Source organism: Mizuhopecten yessoensis, unplaced genomic scaffold, assembly GCF_002113885.1.
Source record: "Mizuhopecten yessoensis strain PY_sf001 unplaced genomic scaffold, ASM211388v2 scaffold716311, whole genome shotgun sequence".
NCBI lineage: Eukaryota > Metazoa > Mollusca > Bivalvia > Pectinida > Pectinidae > Mizuhopecten > Mizuhopecten yessoensis.
Window position 1 is genome coordinate 264,003 of NW_018480053.1, and position 21,150 is coordinate 285,152.

General features: G+C 34.1%; 1 protein-coding gene across 1 annotated transcript; it reads left to right on the forward strand.

Annotated features, from left to right (window-relative positions):
- The first annotated feature begins 475 nt into the window (after nt 1-475).
- On the forward strand, nt 476-17,049 carry LOC110442914 (ankyrin repeat and BTB/POZ domain-containing protein 1-like). The gene is made up of 13 exons (XM_021486805.1): nt 476-814; nt 1,600-1,692; nt 2,409-2,471; nt 3,307-3,362; nt 4,891-5,059; nt 8,838-9,000; nt 9,389-9,434; nt 9,725-9,844; nt 10,074-10,192; nt 12,125-12,250; nt 12,442-12,606; nt 14,429-14,614; nt 16,507-17,049. The coding sequence occupies exons 1-13, from the start codon at nt 795-797 to the stop codon at nt 16,834-16,836; spliced, it is 1,656 nt and encodes a 551-aa protein (XP_021342480.1). The 5' UTR covers nt 476-794; the 3' UTR covers nt 16,837-17,049.
- Nucleotides 17,050-21,150: the final 4,101 nt, after the last annotated feature.

A 21,150-nucleotide genomic window follows, 5' to 3' on the forward strand; every position in this document is an offset into this window, starting at 1 on the left:
GGTCTATAAAAGGCAGGTGGCCGCTATAGACTACTGGCCCCAGAATCATGAAACAACAAATCTTGAGTCTAAAATAGTCTTAAGTTCTGACCTAGCCAATCACAAATAACGTTAAAAATTATATCTGAGATTGTTTCATGACCCTGGGGCATGGTCTCAATAAGCCAGATGGTCGTTATAGACAAGTGGTCTTTAAAGGACAGGTGACCGCTATATACTACTGTATGGTCTATATCAGTTAGATGGTCGTTATTCATTGTGGTCATAAAATACAGGTGGCCGCTCTATTTATATATAGACTAGTGAGTGAAAGCAGGATTCACAGTAAGATATCGATATTTGTTGATGAAGATCATGCTAACATAGTAAGAAGAATTTGTCGGCTCTGTAAGTCTATAGGGACCAACGTCAAGCTCTCGTGAGTTTGTTTTCCTCACGTGATCATGTCCTACCTTCACCGACACCGGATCTTGTGATGATGACAATACCTGTTACAACATACACACGTGTGGTGACGTGGGCGATGACCTACATATATGTGTATGTATTTCACAATACCCGTTTTACCCGGTAAACATATATACCGCTGCACTTTTTACATATTATGTCTATGAGCATAGCAGAAGACAATTTGTGAACCCATTCAGGTCAAAGTTACCTTTGAAATTGGGAAAAGACTCGCGTTACCAGGGAGCTGTTTAGAATTGATATATTTACTAATTCCTAGGACTGCCAAGTCCGTTGGTATAATTAGTAGGGAGGACCCTACAGCGGGATCAAGCCGATCAACAGCGATGGCTACGGCATCTGTCAGGTAAGGTTGTGTATTTATACATGTATATAGATTGTATTGAAAGCTGGACGACTTCTCGCATGTATGGTTAACTTGAGAGCTTAAAAACTAAATACAAATCCCGTTCGCCCTAGGTTGTTTCGCCATCAAACATGTTTTTTAGGGCGAAACATTGTTTGGTATTTTCTTTTTATTTGTTATAAGTCACAAATTAAGCCTTCTTAGTCTTTCATATCATTAAAATCAGTTTTATTAAAAAAAAGTATGTGTTTGTGTTTTGATGACCAATAAAATTTAATATGCATATTAATTAATTTAGTTTCTTTATATGTCCATATCTTATCTATATATTATACGTATCCATGTACTTAGACTATAAAACTTAATGTTGTTTTTGTTTTGTTAAATCCCTAGCTCATGTTTCAGCAATTCCATTAGAGGAACAGACGGCCTACCTCTGGCTTCACACCTAGTTAAACTTCCAATGTGTTCCTAAATGTGTGCTTTGGTGTAGTGTTTTCCATTCTAGTATTTTAAATCACAACCCAGAAATTGATTCTGAGAGACTGCTTAAAATTGCAATTAATTATATATAATTTATCAATAAAATTTGTCATAGAGAATCTTATTAGCTCACCCAAGGTAATATAAGTCTGCCCTCACCCAAGGTAGTGTAAGTCTGCCCTCACCCAAGGTAGTGTAAGTCTGCCCTCACCCAAGGTAGTGTAAGTATGCTCTCACCCAAGGTAGTGTAAGTCTGCCTGTTTTATAATTTCATTAACTCGTATATTTTTTTTTTAACTCAGACAGGTGAGGAGACAGCTATCCAAGGATGTGTGGAACAGTGATCGCCAGAAATTTTTCAGTTGTGTTCGTCGTGGCAAAGTCGCAGAAGTGGAGTAAGTGGGTACATGAGGAGCAAGGGGAAAGGCGGGGCAGATCAGTGAAAATATACACAAGTTTATCGATACTGTAACAGAAAATGTCTCATGGCCAGAAAATGCAGAAGTTTCCACTTTTACAAAGTGGAGAAACAGCAGGGTTGGTGAAAACGTTGATTCTTGATAAGGACTAATGCAATGTGTTTGTAGGTGTATAGGTTTGAATGTCTTGATAACATATGATTGCTCTATTCTACGTTTGGCCTTAACTATGGAACGACAAATTAACATTTACATTCAAATAATTGCACCAATCTTCAAATGTTTGAAGATATGTTTAATTTAATTAAAGATAGGTTCAATTCATTTGAGGATATGTTGCATTTGTAAACCTAAGTTCAATTAATTGTACCTATCTTCGATTCAATTGAACCTATCTTCAATGAATTGTACCTATCTTCAACTAATTGTACCTATCTTCAATTCAATTGTACCTATCTTCAATTAATTGTACCTATCTTCAATTCAATTGAACCTATCTTCAATTAATTGTACCTATCTTCAATTCAATTGTACCTATCTTCAATTAATTGTACCTATCTTCAATTATTTGAAGATAGTTGGAATTATTTGAATATATGGTAATTTGTCGTTCCATACTTACAGAAAGTGTATTATTACATGCCATCACAGAAATACTGGGTATAATCATGCTTCTCCTTCTACTGTTGCAGTTACTATGTGAAAAAAGTGGGAATAGATGTGAACATTACCGATCCCTGGGACAACTGCCCACTGTAAGTTTTTCTTAGTTTGGTCATTTTCATATAAAAATATATAGATTCTATAGTTTTTTGATATGAAGGATACAGAATTTTTACTGGAATGTGTAGAATTTGTGTCAAAAACCTAAGCTTTGTACAGATTCTGAGCCCAAATTCTACCTCCTCTGGTAGAATTTCTACGTTTTCCATATCTGCCTAAACATTGTTTACTTTTCTCCCTGTGACCTCCAACCAGAATTATTGGTAAATTAAGTGGTAACATACACATAACCTAAGGTCAAATTTGGGAAGAGAAGGAACAGGTACAGTATAGGAGAAGTATTCCTCACCTGCAAGACCCTCATAGCAGGGTTTGAAAAAAATCTTGAATGCTATTGTCAGATTGTGAGAAATATAGTTTAGTCAGTGTGCCCACATACAGATACCAGTTATGAGTGTTCTGTATGGGACACACATGATCAAAATTATTTATATGATTTTCAAATACTGGTAGCTCAACATTATCAAAAACCAAGTTTATTTTTTTGTGTGAGACTTAAATATTATTGTGATTGTAAGGAAGATGATTGCTTCACCCTGGTCTGATTTCCTAGGTACTTTAGAAACATGGTTTATTGTCTATGTTACTTAAAATTAGAATTAATGATTTTATAAAAAAATATAGATGGGAATCAAACATCTTTCGGTCGGGGGGCTCTTAGAAAGTCTAGGCTTTCAACTTTCTATAATTTATCATAGTAGATATAAACATGGAAATTCTATTATAACAATTCTTCACATGTCTCTTCACTTTATCATGATTATCATACAGATGATACACTTATTGTCATTGTATGGTATTTCACAGGTATCTAGCGTGTCTGTGTGGGCATCTCGAGATGGTGAAATATCTATTGAAAAAAGGTAATAAAGATATTACTTATTATATAATGTATAACACTATATACACTTATATCAATTACATGTACACTAATTACACTAACAAATTACATGTACACTTATTACATATACACTAATTACATATACTAATTGCATACAATAATTACATACACTAATTACATATACACTAATTACATATACTAATTACATATACACTAATTACATACACTTATTACATATACACGAATTACATACACTAATTACATATACTAATTACATACAATAATTACATACACTAATTACATATACACTAATTACATATACTAATTACATATACACTAATTACATATACACTAATTACATATACACTAATAACATATATACTAATTACATATACACTTATTACATATACACGAATTACATATACACTAATTTCATACACTAGTTACAAACACTTATTACATATACACTAATTACATATACTAATTACATACACTAATTACATATACACTAATTACGTATACACTAATTACATACACTAATTACAAACACTTATTACATATACACTAATCACATACACACTTATTACATACACTAATTACATATACATTTATTACCTGTACACTAATTGTACTAAACAATAATTACATATACACTAATTACATACACTTATTACATATACACTAATTACATACACTTATTACATATATACTAATTACATACACTTATTACATACACACTAATTACATACACTAATTACCTGTACACTAATTGCACTAAACAATAATTATATATATACTAATTACATACACTTATTACATATACACTAATTATATACACTTATTACATATACACTAATTACATACACTAATTACCTGTACACTAATTGCACTAAACAATAATTACATATACCTGTACACAAATTACCCGGTATATACACAAATTACATACACACTAATTACATATAAACAACTTACACTTATAAACAACTTACACTTATACTAATTACATGTACGTTAGTTACACTAATACAAATTACATGTACATTTTTCTACTTAGTCATTGTGACAAATGTTGCACATCACTGACCCAAATCTTTAATCCTTGAGCCATTAGTCCTTTTATTAATTTACGTCTCAAGTTTTGTCGGTATCTTTATCAATTATTCTTTACTTTGGACCTTTTTATCAGCTAATTACATGTACACTACTTACATTAATAATAACTACTTCATTCTGATGATAATTCTGAAATGCTGACGGATGTTTGACCATTTGCTCTATGACCAGAGTTCAACATTGGACCCATAGACCAATGTTTTGAAATTTCAGGAATTGACGCATGGTGATGATGCTTTAGAATCCTTATTTTGTACTTTGACCTATGATCTTTTTTTAACCGTTGACCTTTATTTCTCATAAATGCCTGCAATCATGACTAACTACAATACCTGATAAACTCCTTACTACGACTTTTGACCTATGAACTGATTCTGGTTATTAACATTGTTTTTGTTTTTGTTCAAATAGAAGACATGATTTTAACTCCACAGGTGCCAAATATGATTCTGAGAATATTGAGGGCCAGAGATGTTTCCTGTCTTCCTTGACAATGAACATCAGGGAAGCCCTTCGAGAGTACCAGTCCGGAACTGATTGTCAAGTCTCCGAGAGGCCTGTAGACCGTCCAAGTCTCTCAGACCTCACAATATTCCTACAAACGTGAGATTATGGCTTTTGCTAGTATTTCTAACTTCAAGATAATCTCAAGGGATATTGAATATGTTCTACTTTAACAGTTTTGGAATGTCTATTTTCTATCTTACCATCTCAACTAAAGGAACGTCCATAAAGAAATGGTGGAATTTTCCTTATCATCATGTACACAAATGAAAGAGTACATATCATTTGTATCATTTCCATGACTCCAAAAATGAGCGTTTACTCTTGGGTATGAAAGGACACCTGTTTTGACCCTTCAGATTTCAAGAAAAAGGGTGAGTTGACTTTTGAAGTTACTAAATATCAAGGGTCAACTGTAAGTACAAGTACAGGAGAAATCTCTCTCCTTTACAGTTAGATATGGGAGAAATCTCTATCCTTTACAGATAGATATGGGAGAAATCTCTATTCTTTACATTTAGATATGGGAGAAATCTCTATCCTATACATTTAGATATGGGAGAAATCTTTATCCTTTACAGTTAGATATTGGAGAAATCTCTATCCTCTACATTTAGATATGGGAGAAATCTCTTTCCTTTACAGTTAGATATTGGAGAAATCTTTATCCTTCACAGTTAGATATAGGAGAAATTTTTATCCTTCACAGTTAGATATGAGAGAAATCTATATCCTTTACAGTTAGATATGAGAGAAATCTTTATCCTTTACATTTAGATATAAGAGAAATCTCTATCAGTTACATTTAGATATGGGAGAAATCTTTATCCTTTACCGTTAGATATGAGAGACATCTCTATCCTTTACAGTTAGATATTGGAGAAATCTCTATCCTCTACATTTAGATATTGGAGAAATCTCTTTCCTTTATATTTAGATATGGGAGAAATCTCTGTCCTTTATATTTAGATATGGGAGAAATCTCTGTCCTTTATATTTAGATATGGGAGAAATCTCTGTCCTTTATATTTAGATATGGGAGAAATCTCTATCCTTTATATTTAGATATGGGAGAAATCTCTATCCTTTATATTTAGATATGAGAGAAATCTCTATCCTTTACAGTTAGATATGAGAGAAATCTCTATCAGTTACATTTAGATATGGGAGAAATCTCTATCCTCTACATTTAGATATGGGAGAAATCTCTTTCCTTTATATTTAGATATGGGAGAAATCTCTATCCTTTATATTTAGATATGGGAGAAATCTCTATCCTTTATATTTAGATATGAGAGAAATCTCTATCCTTTACAGTTGGATATGAGAGAAATCTCTATCAGTTACATTTAGATATGGGAGAAATCTCTTTCCTTTACATTTAGATATGGAAGAAATCTTTATCCTTTACAGTTAGGTATGAGAGAAATCTTTATCCTTTACAGTTAGATATGAGAGAAATCTCTATCAGTTACATTTAGATATTGGAGAAATCTTTATCCTTTACAGTTAGATATGAGAGAAATCTCTATCCTTTACAGTTAGATATGAGAGAAATCTTTATCCTTTACAGTTATATATGAGAGAAATCTCTATCCTTTACAGTTAGATATGAGAGAAATCTTTATTCTTTACAGTTAGATATGGGAGAAATCTCTATCCTTTACAGTTAGATATGGGAGAAATCTCTATCCTTTACAGTAAGATATGAGAGAAATCTCTATCCTTTACAGTTAGATACGAGAGAAATCTTTATCCTTTACAGTTAGATATGAGAGAAATCTCTATCCTTTACAGTTAGATATGAGAGAAATCTTTATCCTTTACAGTTAGATATGAGAGAAATCTCTATCCTTTACAGTTAGATATGAGAGAAATCTTTATTCTTTACAGTTAGATATGAGAGAAATCTCTATCCTTTACAGTTAGATATGAGAGAAATCTTTATTCTTTACAGTTAGATATGAGAGAAATCTCTATCCTTTACAGTTAGATATGAGAGAAATCTTTATTCTTTACAGTTAGATATGAGAGAAATCTCTATCCTTTACAGTTAGATATGAGAGAAATCTTTATTCTTTACAGTTAGATATGAGAGAAATCTCTATCCTTTACAGTTAGATATGGGAGAAATCTTTATCCTTTACAGTAAGATATGAGAGAAATCTCTATCCTTTACAGTTAGATATGAGAGAAATCTTTATCCTTTACAGTTAGATATGAGAGAAATCTCTATCCTTTACAGTTAGATATGAGAGAAATCTTTATCCTTTACAGTTAGATATGAGAGAAATCTCTATCCTTTACAGTTAGATATGAGAGAAATCTTTATTCTTTACAGTTAGATATGAGAGAAATCTCTATCCTTTACAGTTAGATATGGGAGAAATCTCTATCCTTTACAGTTAGATATGAGAGAAATCTTTATCCTTTACAGTTAGATATGAGAGAAATCTCAATCCTTTACAGTTAGATATGGGAGAAATCTCTATCCTTTACAGTTAGATATGAGAGAAATCTTTATCCTTCACAGTTAGATATGGGTGAAATCTTTATCCTTTACAGTTACGTCCGTAAACAATTCTTGTTATCGGTATTTCACAAGAAGTACCAGAGGGATCTTTCTCTAATTTTATATGCAGGTTCCCCTTGGTCCTTAGCTGTGCAGGGTAACTTTTGAGACTGATCGGATAAACAACATGGCCGACAGGCAGCCATCTTGGATTTTGATAGTGAAAGTTTGTTATCGCTATTTCTCAAGAACTACTAGAGGGATCTTTCTCAAATTTTATATGTAGGTTCCCCTTGGTCCTTAGCTGTGCAGTGCAACTTTTGAGATTGATCGGATAAACAACATGGCCGACAGGTAGTCATCTTGGATTTTGATAGTGTGGGTTTGTTACCGCTATTTCTCTGGAAGAACTAGAGGGATCTTTCTTAAATTTTATATGTAAGTTCCCCATGGTCCTAGCTGTGCAGGGCAATTTTAGAGACTGATCGGATAAACAACATGGCCGACAGGTAGTCATCTTGGATTTTGATAGTGTGGGTTTGTTACCGCTATTTCTCTGGAAGAACTAGAGGGATCTTTCTTAAATTTTATATGTAAGTTCCCCATGGTCCTAGCTGTGCAGGGCAATTTTAGAGACTGATCGGATAAACAACATGGCCGACAGGTAGTCATCTTGGATTTTGATAGTGTGGGTTTGTTACCGCTATTTCTCTGGAAGAACTAGAGGGATCTTTCTTAAATTTTATATGTAAGTTCCCCATGGTCCTAGCTGTGCAGGGCAATCTTAGAGACTGATCGGATAAACAACATGGCCGACAGGTAGTCATCTTGGATTTTGATAGTGTGGGTTTGTTACCGCTATTTCTCTGGAAGAACTAGAGGGATCTTTCTTAAATTTTATATGTAGGTTCCCCATGGTCCTAGCTGTGCAGGGCAATCTTAGAGACTGATCGGATAAACAACATGGCCGACAGGCAGCCATCTTGGATTTTGATAGTGAAAGTTTGTTATCGCTATTTCTCGGGAAGTACGGGAGGGATCTTTCTCAAATTTTAAATGTAGGTTCCCCTTGATCCCTCGTTGTGTATGTTATATTTTGAGACTGATCATAAAAACAAAATGGATTAAAAGAAGAACTAAACAGATCTTTCTCATATTGCAATGATCGATTCTATTTCTTTCACATTAAGTACTGTACTAGTAAATATGTGAAATGACAAACTCACTTTGAAGGTTGGCTTTCATACACATCAGTATTAAGTTTAGATCAAAAGTTACCTCAAGGTGCATTTACTGTTAACATGACTCCCTCTGGGATCTCTTGTTTAATTTTCCAAGTTTATTGTGTGGCTTTTCCACCTATAGCATGTATGAACGGACCCCAGACTATGATGTGGAACTTTTGGTTGGAGACCAGACATTCTTAGGACACAAGTGCATTCTCTGTGTCCGATGCGATTATTTCTACAAAAGACTGACTGCTCCAGATACACTTCAACTGAACACACTTGAGCTAACTGACCCAGCGGTAAGGCTCAAAGGTCATAGGTTGAAAGTGCAAATGTCACACATATATTCTTTCAATCTACCTGCAAATGTTTATCGTTTTTAAATCTTGAAGGTCAATGTCATACTTGACCTTCAGTGAAGTGTTGCATATATAAGGTTAAAAGGTCAAGGTTAAACTTCTGTAACGTATATTAATTGCCAGGTAGGTTCTTAGCCAAGATTATAAAGTCAAAATTGATCTCTCAAAGGTAAAGTAATAAACACTAATGCCTGCACTGCTTGTTTGATTCTGTAGTATCCGGAATTCATCTTGCCAAGTTTTCTCAGTACATTATGATTTGCTAATTCAATGGAGGTTAAAATACATATTTGAAAGTAATATATTTATATACCATGCACATTTACAGTTTACACCAGGGAGTGTTCGGGCTATTCTTCAATTCCTTTACACAGGTAAGTAGAATTAAAAGTTCTTATATACAGGTGCATGTACATAAATTAACCATTAATGTGTTGTCTTACTTGAGGAAATGTTAATTAGATGTTGTAATGATATGTCAGAATGCTTGGTAATTACTAAAATTGGTCTTAACAGAATTTCAAATGTGCATTAAGATCTTAATCTTAAGTCTATAATTGTATCAGAACTTATATACATGTATTTACATTTGTTTCCTCACTAGGGGGACTAGATCTACCCATAGAAGACGTTTGTTATATATTTACATTTGTTTCCTCACTAGGGGGACTAGATCTACCTATAGAAGATGTGGAAGACACACAGAGACTTGCTGCTTTTCTTGGATTTACAACACTAGCAAACAGCATTGAGGCTGAAATGAAACAAACTATATCTAACACACGTAAGAAAGCATTTTCAATAGGTTTGCTTCTTATCATCTTTGAGTCTGGTTGTATATTGCAAATTTAGGGCTAGATATACATTTAATTGTGACTTTACTGGTTGGTTGAAACAAAAACCAAAATTCACCAGAATCTTTCTCAATCATTTCGGTACGTGAAGAGTCTAAGATATTGTCAGAATATCAGGTAACAAGATTTGTTTTCATGATTCTGTTTTTATCTGAACAGCAAATGAAGATCTTCCTGAGCAGGTCATTAATGTGAGTCATCACAAGCAAAGGCAGGATTTGGTTTCCGACTTGAGAAAGCTTGTAATGTCCGCTGTACCCCAGCATCTACACCACCTGGTGAGAAAATCATTAAAATCTAGTCAAGGTTATATATACTATATTACATATAATGTCTGTTGTATTTTTGCTTGTAGTTTGAGGCTAATTAGGTTGTTTAGTGGTAAAAACATTGAATTTCATGAATTCCCCATATAAACAAAGGGTAGTAATATATACAACAGGCCCATGGGCCTTAACGGTCACCTGAGTCCTACAGTATTTTGTTGTCCTTGTTGAAATAATGATGTCATACGAGATTAATTTTAGTACATTATTTGTCAAACAAAAAAATTGTATTTCACCAGTGCGAGGTCCATCAGTCAATTATCACTACCAAGTTTGAGTAAAACTAGAGAAGTGTTTAACACAAGAATGCCCTTTGCCACAGAAAATGTTTCTCAGTGTTTGATAATTGACCTTGACCTAGTAAATAGTTTTTCAACGACGGACGAAGACGGATAGCAATAGGTCACTTGAGCTAAAGCTCAGGTGACCTAATAAATTGAATTCATTTTATTAATTTTCAAGATTCAATAGGAACCATGAAAACCAGGAATGATTATACACAGCAAACATTTCATGTTACACAGTATACTGTCTTTGGATTTAATGATAAATATTATCTATCTTTGACTAGAAAATACATTACAATAATGGGTTTCAGTGTCACCTATAAAGTAGGAGAAAACAAACAATATTTTGACAATTAGTTTGTGTATTTTCAAAAAATAGGTACCAGAATATCATCATTTTTTGAAAGATGCATTGTATATTCAAATAAAATTTATAAATGATATGTCTATTTTGTAAGTTTTTGTAAGGCTATTATAATAGTATGAGAAAGAAAAAATAAATTAGAAAATCAATAACAAAAAAAACAGCCTTATGGGTACCCATCCTTCGATCTAAATTTAAGATGTCTAGAGCGTTTTTTGGCTCGTCTATTCGAAGAATAGGGGGGCTATAACAGCACCCATGGCGTCGGTGTCGGCGTCCCACTTGGTTAAAGTTTTTGGGCAAGCTGTGTTTTGGTGTTTAGCTCAACTTTTAATTAATTTTACATTGTAATATTGTTACAGCAATTGCTTAGAGGTTCCTTAGCAACAAATTGGACCATATTTGCTCATTATTGGCCCAAAACACAAGTCTTTTGGAATTGGTTAAAGTTTTTGGGCAAGTTCTACAGGTTAAAGTTTTAGGACAAGTTCTAGTTTTTGAAACTACTGGGCAGACTTCAACCAAATTTGGCAGGAAGCATCCTAGGGGAAGGGGATTCAAGATTGTACAAATGAATTCCCTGACCCCCCAGGGGACAGGTGGGCAGGGCCAAAAGGGGTAAATTTGACAGTATGCCTTCAGACGATATCTTCTCCTAGGGGTTACTTGGGGGGGATCTATTATCTAAGATGGGATATCCTGTAATGGCCCAATTACTATAAGCAGTTTTTACAAAAATAATTTTAATAGACGAGCTATGCTGTTCTCCTACAGCTCTTGTTTAATCAATGACTCGGAGTGTAGCAGAGTTAAGTATATATTATGAATATCTGCTCAGTATAAATATACTATTGGATAATTATCATCAAACCCCCATACAATGCCTAAATTTCATTGGACAAATGGCATTATAACAAAGTTTTCTGTATCACAAACCCTTTAATGAAGCCAACATTTCTATGGACAATAATGCAGTAGGATGGTATAAAAAGGTTTTCTGAATTATATACCCTTTTATGAAGCCAGCATTTCTATGAACAAATGATGACAGTATATGTAACAAGGTTTTCTGTATTACAAACCCTTTAATAAAACCAACATTTCTATGGACAAATGGCATTATAACAAGGTTTTACTATGTTTTAAAACCCCTGTATAATGCCTACATTTCTCTGGATGATACTTTGCTATTATAACAGAGTCTAACTGTGTGTTCTGATTTCATTGTAACAGGTTGGAGATACTCAGAAGTACACAGAAGAGGCCAGCAAAATGGACATGGCAAACATGGTCACAAACACACCTATCTTTCCAGATATATGTTTCTGTGTTGGAAACCATGAATTTGAATGCCACAAGGTATACATACAAATTTGGTGATACTTTTAACAAATGTTTAAAGTATTCCATTTAACAAACCTTATTAAAGCTGAGAAATATCTTGTGAAAATCTGTTTAATATTCAAGTAAAATGCCAATAAGTGAGTCCATATGAAAAGGTGGAACAGAAACAATGAAGATTTAATTATATGATTTCCTTTTCTACACAGATGTTTTTCTATGGCAGAAGCGAGTATTTCAGGATTATGTTAATAGAAAAACAAGATGACCAGCCGCCGGCCTTGGAGGGATACAGACCAATGGTCAAGCTGGACGACGTCACAGCTGAGGACTTTGTACAGGTTATCTCCTATCTATACCAGGATCACTGCTTGGTCAGTTACTTTTAAGTCTATTTCCTGATAAGTTGAATCTACAAGGACCCAAATCTGTATATGATATAAGACAAACCAGCCTTTTACTGAAATAACAAGTATAATGTATTTCAAGGGTATTCAAATTGAAATCAACTCTGTTCAACTGACAACATGATATTCCTAGCATATCTATTTTGATGTAACAACATGAAGCAGGTGCTCAAAAATAAATTACATCTGATCCACAATATTGTGTTTTTAGCTCACCTGGCCCGAAGGGCCAAGTGAGCTTATGCCGTGATGCGTCGTCCGTCGTCCGTCGTCAATATTTTACTTTAAACAACTTCTTCTTAATAACCAAAAGGCCTAGGGTGATGATATTTGGCCAGGAGCAAACTGGAATGAAGGGCTACCAAGTTTTTTTCAAATAAATGACCTTTACCTATTTTCAAGGTCACAGGGATCAAATATGTTAAAAACTTGAAACAACTTCTTCTGAATAACCAAAATACCCAGAGTGATGTTAATTGGCCAGAAGCATGCTAGGATAAAGGGCTACCAAGTTTGTTCAAATGAATGACCTTTACAAATATTCAAGGTCACAGGGGTCAAATATGTACAAAACATTTAAACAACTTCTTCTTAATAACCAAAAGGCCTAGGGTGATGATATTTGGCCAGGAGCAAACTGGAATGAAGGGCTACCAAGTTTTTTCAAATGAATGACCTTGACAAATATTCAAGGTCACAGGGGGCAAATATGTTCAAAACATTTAAACAACTTCTTCTGAATAACCAAGAGGCATAGGGTGCTTGAATTTGGCCAGTTACATGCTGGGATGAAGGGCTAGCAAGTTTGATCAAATAAATGACCTTGAATTATATGCAAGGTCACAGGGGTCAAATATGTACAAAACATTTAAACAACTTCTTCTGAATACCCGAGAGGCCTAGGGAGATGATAGTTGGCCAGTAACATTCTTGGATGAAGGGCTACCAAGTTTGTTCAAATAAATGACCTTGACTTATATTCAAGGTCACAGGGGTCAAATATGTTAAAATCTTTAAACAAGTTCTTCTGAATAACCAAAAGGCCTAGGTTGATGATATTTGGCCAGTAATATGCTGGGATGAAGGGCTATCAAGTTTGTTCAAATGAATGACCTTGACTTATATTCAAGGTCACAGGGGTCGAATATGTTTAAAACCTTTGAATGACTTCTTTTTAATAAGCAATAGGCCAAGGGTGATGATATTTGGCCATTAACATGCTGGTATGAAGGGCTACCAAGTTTGTTCAAATGAATGACCTTCGCCCATACTCAAGGTTACAGTTGTCAATATATGTTTAAATCTTTAAATAATTTTTTTCTGTATAACCAAAAGGTCCAGTGTAATGATATTTTGCTAGAAGCATGCTGGGTTTGAAGACTATAAACTCTGTTCAACCTAATGTCCTTGTTCGACATTCAAGGTCACAGACGTCAGATGTTTAAATCTTTTAATAAGATTTTATGAATCAAACACTGATATTATGCCTGTAGTTGTATTTTAGTCCACTTTTAAGATGACAAGTGTGAGATTAAAACCAGGTGAGCGATTCGGGCCCATTGGGCCTCTTGTTCTAGATCCTCTCCCCAAATTTAAAATAAAGCATTGTTTGTGTCTGTTCTTAAATATTCTTGAAAGTTTTCTCTACCTGCCTACCTTATTTTTGAAAGCTGAAAGTAAAAAGAAATGGATTATTTCATTTAAACAAATATTATTAAAAAAACACCAGAAATGTTCTTTTTTATGTCTTAATGAGATTTTGTCTTTGATGTTTGCTATTTTTACTCAGGACACAAACCAGAATAGTCTGTTAGAGGTTTGCGACAGATGGACACTTACACGACTGAAGCTACAGCTGACTAATGAGGGTGAGAGTGTGACCGTATCCAATGTAATGCAGATATACCTCGCAAACAGGAATAATAAAAAACTCCTCAACAAATGTTACCAGTGCGTGGCTGAAAACTTGCTGGAGGTATGAAGTTGACACGTTTTTATAAATTCATGTACTGTTACTTTAAATGGTTTTAGTTTAATGAACAAACTTTTTACAGAATTGAGATCATATAGCTTATTAGTGGGAATTTGAAATCAGGAAAGAATAATATCAGTAATGTATCCTTGTTTAATGAAGGTAGAAAATTCCACCAATTTATTTTTGTCTCGTCGCCACGAAGTAACGGAAGCGAGCTAAGGTGTTGCTTTACTGGCGGCAGCGTCAACATGAAGTGTTTGCGTTTAAGTTAGTTTCACTGAACTTATAAGTGCTAGACCAACCAAACTTTTTTTGGACCACATATGCATCTTAGGTAATGCATCTCAACCCATACATCAAATGCTGGATGCGGCCTTCCTTTCATGGCTTGTTCTTATCAACTTATTAGGGCCCCTTAGCTAAGATACGGGTGCCCTATAGTAATCACTCTGTCTGTCTGTCTGTACGTCCGTCCCTCCACAAATTTTGTTCCTGGCTGATAAGTTTGGTTTTTATTTGACCGATTTACATGGAACTTGGTCAAGATGTTCAGTTCACAAAAATACACACTGAGGTAAAAAGTCAAGGTCAAAGGTCATAGTCATAAGTTTAAAAGGTTAAGGTTAAAGTTTGCTTCTTTTCACTGATGAATATTTGTTATAACATGATGAAGCAAAGTTGATCAGAATTAAATAAGGAGTCAACTGACCAAATGTCAAGGTCATTGGGTCAGAGGTCAAGGTAACTTGGTCAAAGGTCAAGGTAAAATTTTGTAGATTTTCACTAATGAGCATTTAATGACATTATGAAGCAAAGATGGTCGGAATTAAACAAAGAGTCAACTGACCAAAGGTCAAGATCACTGGGTCAAAGATCAAGGTTAAATTTTGTATCTTTTCACTAGTGAACATTTCGTTTTGACACTTTGAAGCAATGTTGCTCAGAATTAAACAAGGAGTCAATTGACCAAAGGTCAAGGTCACTGGGTCAAAGGTCAAGGTCAAATTTTGTTCCTTTTCCCTGATGAACATTTTGTTATGTCATTATAGAGCAAAATTGGTCGGAATTACACAAAGAGTCAACTGACTTAAGGTCAAGGTCACTGGGTCAAAGGTCAAAGTCAAATTTAGTATCTTCACTGTTGAACGATTCGTTATGACATTATGAAGCAAAGTTGGTCAGAAGTTAACAAGGAGTCAACTGACGGTCGAGGTCACTGAGTCAATGTCGAGGTCAAATATTGCATCTTTTTATTGATGAACATTTTTTTAATGTTATTATGAAGCAAAGTTGTTAAAAACTAACACGGAGTCAACTGACCAAAGGTCCAGGTTATGGGATCCAAAGGTTCAAGGTCAGGGTCAAGTTTTGTATTTTTTTTGCTGATGAACATTTTGTTATGATATTATGAAGCAAGTTGGTAGGAGTTAAAGAATAAGTCAACTGACCAAAGATCAGGGTCACTGGTTTAAAGGTCAAGGTCATTTGGCTCCAAAGGTCAAAGACAAAGTGGATCTCTGACTTTGACCCTGGCTCTTGATAGGGGTGGGGTATTTAAGGTGAAATAAAACTAATGAAAGCTAATAAATGAGTATTGCACTGGTATTTACATTTCTGTTAGCCCAGAAAATATGGAGGTGGAAGGAAACAAGACTCACATCATAGTACATGTAAAATGTATGAAGTCTAAATGTCAAACGTCAAGCTCAGCTCTATGGGCAGATTGCTTCTTGATGATTATGGGGGATATATTGCCACAAGACAGGGCCCTTACTGACCTGTCAGTGTTCTAGTTTTCCTAATAAATAATGTGTTATATCTTCTGTATTCATATAATTAGGGTGTAATAGTTTCTCTGTCATTATATCTGGACTCTTGAATTTTATTTTCAGTTAGCTTCGAAGTACGAGTTCCATCAGTTTCTAAAGAGAGAGTTACCTGCTCCTGGCAAAGAGGAACAGCAGATAAAATCAACTTTCGTATCAAAACTCCTGCACGAAATCCGTACCACAGCACACACATGGCAGGAGAAGAAGTGTGCCAATGAGAAGATCAAGAAGCTTAATTACATTATATCAAACAGGCTGGGTAATACTTCTAACTTTACGCTGTTTGATATTACACCCGTACCACCTGAAAATATGAGAAGAACAGTGACTTCAAATGACACAAACCGCACAGCACCGTCATCTTCAAAAGATAAATCTTGTGTAATATCATGAATTTCCCCTCGTTTGAAAGTACATTTATTACAAATGTAAAATGGAATCGACTTGATGAGATTCAATGTTATGAAATGTTATAACTGTGTTTACCTTGAAAAACGGGCAGAATTTGTGATGTTCATGTTACATAGAACAGTTGGTTTAAACATATTTGTATTGCCTTGAAAATGACAAAAAGAATTGGGCACAAGTTCTTACAACTTAATTAAGCCCTCTCCTAACTTAAATACATTTTACATACATCTTAGCTGTCCTAACATGTACATTTCATTTTATTTTATTTTATTTAAGTTGAATTAACAAAATAGGCTGTTGACGACTGTTTCTCTGTACCCCGACCTACCCAAAGAGAATAACCGAGTGTTTCACACAGATAAAGAAAAAATATTCTTTGAACATGATGTAATAGTTGTAATTAAGATTACTAGAAGCGGTTTGTATCCTTAATGTACTTACATACATAGGTAAAGGTTTCGAAAGTGAGATCATGATTTCCCCAGAGAATTGTGTTTATGTCTGAACAGTTGCTTAATAATTTTGCAAAATATGCATAGCAAACAAACTTCCACTGCCCAAATTTGTCCACAGCTGATGGTTGCCTGGCAACATTGACATTGTTAGTGCACTTGCCTTTCACCACCACAGTCAAGGAATCCTTTTATTGATTGAAGGTGAAAGTAATGGGATAACCTACTCAACCAGTTTGGTTTTCTCCAAGTACATGTACTCTGGTTTCCTCGAAGTACACCGGTTTCCTCCCATATTAAGGCCACCTGTGCACTTCCATTTAGGCCATAAGAGTGAATTAAGAAATTTATAACATAATTTATTTCATCATATTAATACTGTGTTATGCAGTGTCATAAAGCCATCACATAAATTATGTTTATGTAACATGTGTTATATCACTCCGAAAATGACGTCACAATTGAATTTGAACAATTAATGTGACGTCACGTCATTGTGAAGCGGAAGCAAATTTCATCGTTTCAGAGTCGGCCAAGTGCAAAATATTCATTTCAGATCACAATTATACATTTACTTTGTATTATATGATAAAAAGAATCTGTCATTCTATATACAAAGCTTACTTTTCCCCCTGCCATTTTATGTGAGGCATATAGTGTTACTCATATCATTGCTCTAGTGACATCATCTCGTAGATTTTCATCAAATGTTAGATAAAGGTCAAGTATGAGAATACCTTAGACAAGTTTTTATTTCAGGAGGCCAACATGAAGGTTATCTATATTACAGAATATTCTTAAACAATGACATTTGAATGTAAGCTGGTACATTCTTACTTCAATGAAATTTTCTAGTTTAAAAGGTGTAAGGTTGTAGTTGCTTATGGTAAAAGATAACATATTAGGAAATTAAGACCATTTAACATGTTAAAGATATACTTGATTCACCAGAAAAATGTTAACTTTGAAAGGATGGAAAAGGATATTAACAATCCTTATGAAAGGAAATACAACTAATGTATTCATATTTAAATTAAAAGTATTTAAAACATATATAGCAGGTGAACAGCAAAGTATGTACATTTCATGTATATATTAAATATTTGGACTGGAGAAATCAAATTTAAACACCACTGGTTTTGCCTTAAATTGATGATATAACCTTATTGTTGCTTGTAACCTCACAACTAGTGATTTACACATGTAATATATCCAGACTATACATGTCGATGTTATTACACTGCCTATATGTCTGTACATTACGGGTAGCCTGCTAGTCCGAGACTAGTGAAATCTCCAGCTGGACTAATAGCTTTGAAATCTGCTAGCCTGATTGACAAGTCAAAATTTGATACAACGTTTCATATTGAGTAATATTGGGTGAGCGTAATTTGCACCTAGACAAGTAAAATTGGAAACTACCTGGTACTAGCCCGACTAACTACCCCTGTAGTGGTTTTTGGAACTGATTACTTGCCCTATGCATAGCAGCCTGAATATACCAGTATGATTCAGTCTACAGGGAACACAATCCAATAATCAGCAGTGAACAATGACATTAGACCATTTTCGATAGCCTGATTTTAAGACATTTTAATCCAACTTTTTATCAAATATACTTTCAAATTTACTGAAATACAAATAGATAGTGTTAAGTTAGGTACGGAGCAGTCTTTGGTAATGTTCACATCCAATTCAGTGTTACATACAGGATATGTTCACATCCACTTCAGTGTTACATACAGGATATGTTCACATCCAATTCAATGTTACATACAGGATATGTTCACATCCAATTCAGTGTGACATACAGGATATGTTCACATCCAATTCAATGTTACATACAGGATATGTTCACATCCCCTTCAGTGTTACATACAGGATATGTTCACCTCCAATTCATGGGTGCATACAGGATATGTTCCCATCCAATCCAGTGTTACATACAGGATGTGTTCACATCCAATCCAGTGTTACATACAGGATGTGTTCACATCCAATCCAGTGTTACATACAGGATATGTTCACATGCAATTCAATGTTACATACAGGATATGTTCACATCAAATCCAGTGTTACATACAGGATTTGTTCACATCCAATCAAGTGTTACATACAGGATATGTTCACATCAAATCCAGTGTTACATACAGGATTTGTTCACATCCAATCAAGTGTTACATACAGGATATGTTCACATGCAATTCAATGTTACATACAGGATATGTTCACATCCACTTCAGTGTGACATACAGGATATGTTCACATCCAATTCAATGTTACATACAGGATATGTTCACATCCGATTAAGTGTTACATACAGGATATGTTCACAGCCGATTCAGTGTTACATACAGGATATGTTCGCATCCAATCCAGTGTTACATACAGGATATATTCACATCCAATTCAGTGTTACATACAGGATATGATCACATCCAATTCAGTGTTACATACAGGATATGATCACATCCAATTCAATGTTACATACAGGATATGTTCACATCCAATTCAGTGTTGCATACAGGATATGTTCACCTCCGATTCAGAGTTACATACAGGATATGTTCACATCCACTTCAGTGTTACATACAGGATATGTTCAGATCCAATTCAGTGTTACATACAGGATATGATCACATCCAATTCAATGTTACATACAGGATATGTTCACATCCAATCCAGTGTTACATACAGGATATGAAATAAAGAGCAGCTGGATAGTCAGCACTGTTCTTTGAAAAAACAATTGTGCTATCTACATCAGAATTAGACATATTTTATCACGATATTACATTATTATTTTATCATGTGATAGGATGATTATTTTATTATGAGATTGTTATCTGTCATGTGGTTGTATTATTATTATGTCATGTGATAAGATTGTTATTTGTCATGAGGTTGTATTATTATTATGTCATGTGATAAGATTGTTATTTGTCATGAGGTTGTATTATTATTATGTCATGTGATAAGATTGTTATTTGTCATGAGGTTAGATTTTTTTTACTTTTTAAATCTGAAGCATACCCAAAACCTTGTTTTTTTGCTCAGATTCATTTAATTCATTGCATAGAACAGTTTTACTTACATTGTATACTATTCTACACTAAATAGGGATCATTTCAAGATTTTGGAACATTGCTTTCCACTCGTAAAAAAAATAGTGAGTTATTGCTCCCCCATCACTACTACTGGAGGGAATTCTATGTTTGCATTCTGTCCATCAGTCAATCAGCCTGTGCATCATTTGTCCAGGACAAACCTCATATTCTGTGTCAGCTATAATTGCTAAGTAACTCATTGAATGGAATGTCCTTACTAAAATCAGGTTTTGAACCACACACCATATAACAGAGTTATTGCATTTTATTTTGATGCCAAAGTTTGTTCGGAGGTGGGAAAATATAGCTTACTCAAGTACTTGACGTTTTACAGAGACAGATAAATCAGATAAAAACAATCTACCTTGGTAAGTCTTGTTCTCATTCCATCTGGTTTTTATGAAACTCGCTGAAGCTCAGAATCTTTTATGGAATCTTGTTTGAGATTCTGTGTTTATAGCAACATTTATTTATGAGGACCCAGTAGATAATCCTGTAAGCATAAAATAACAAAATATTTTAATTAGAAATAATCAATTTATTTTGTAAATAGTTTTACAATTGACAGCTGATCATTGTGTAAAAGCTCTTGCCGGTATATACTGCTAAAAGTTCTGATATATTAAAAACAAATATATGTAACTCATATTTTCAAATATACATTGATTCTGTTGTGCCATTTTTTTTTATTTTTTTTTAATTTATTGCTTATTAAAATTGATATTTATTTGATGATG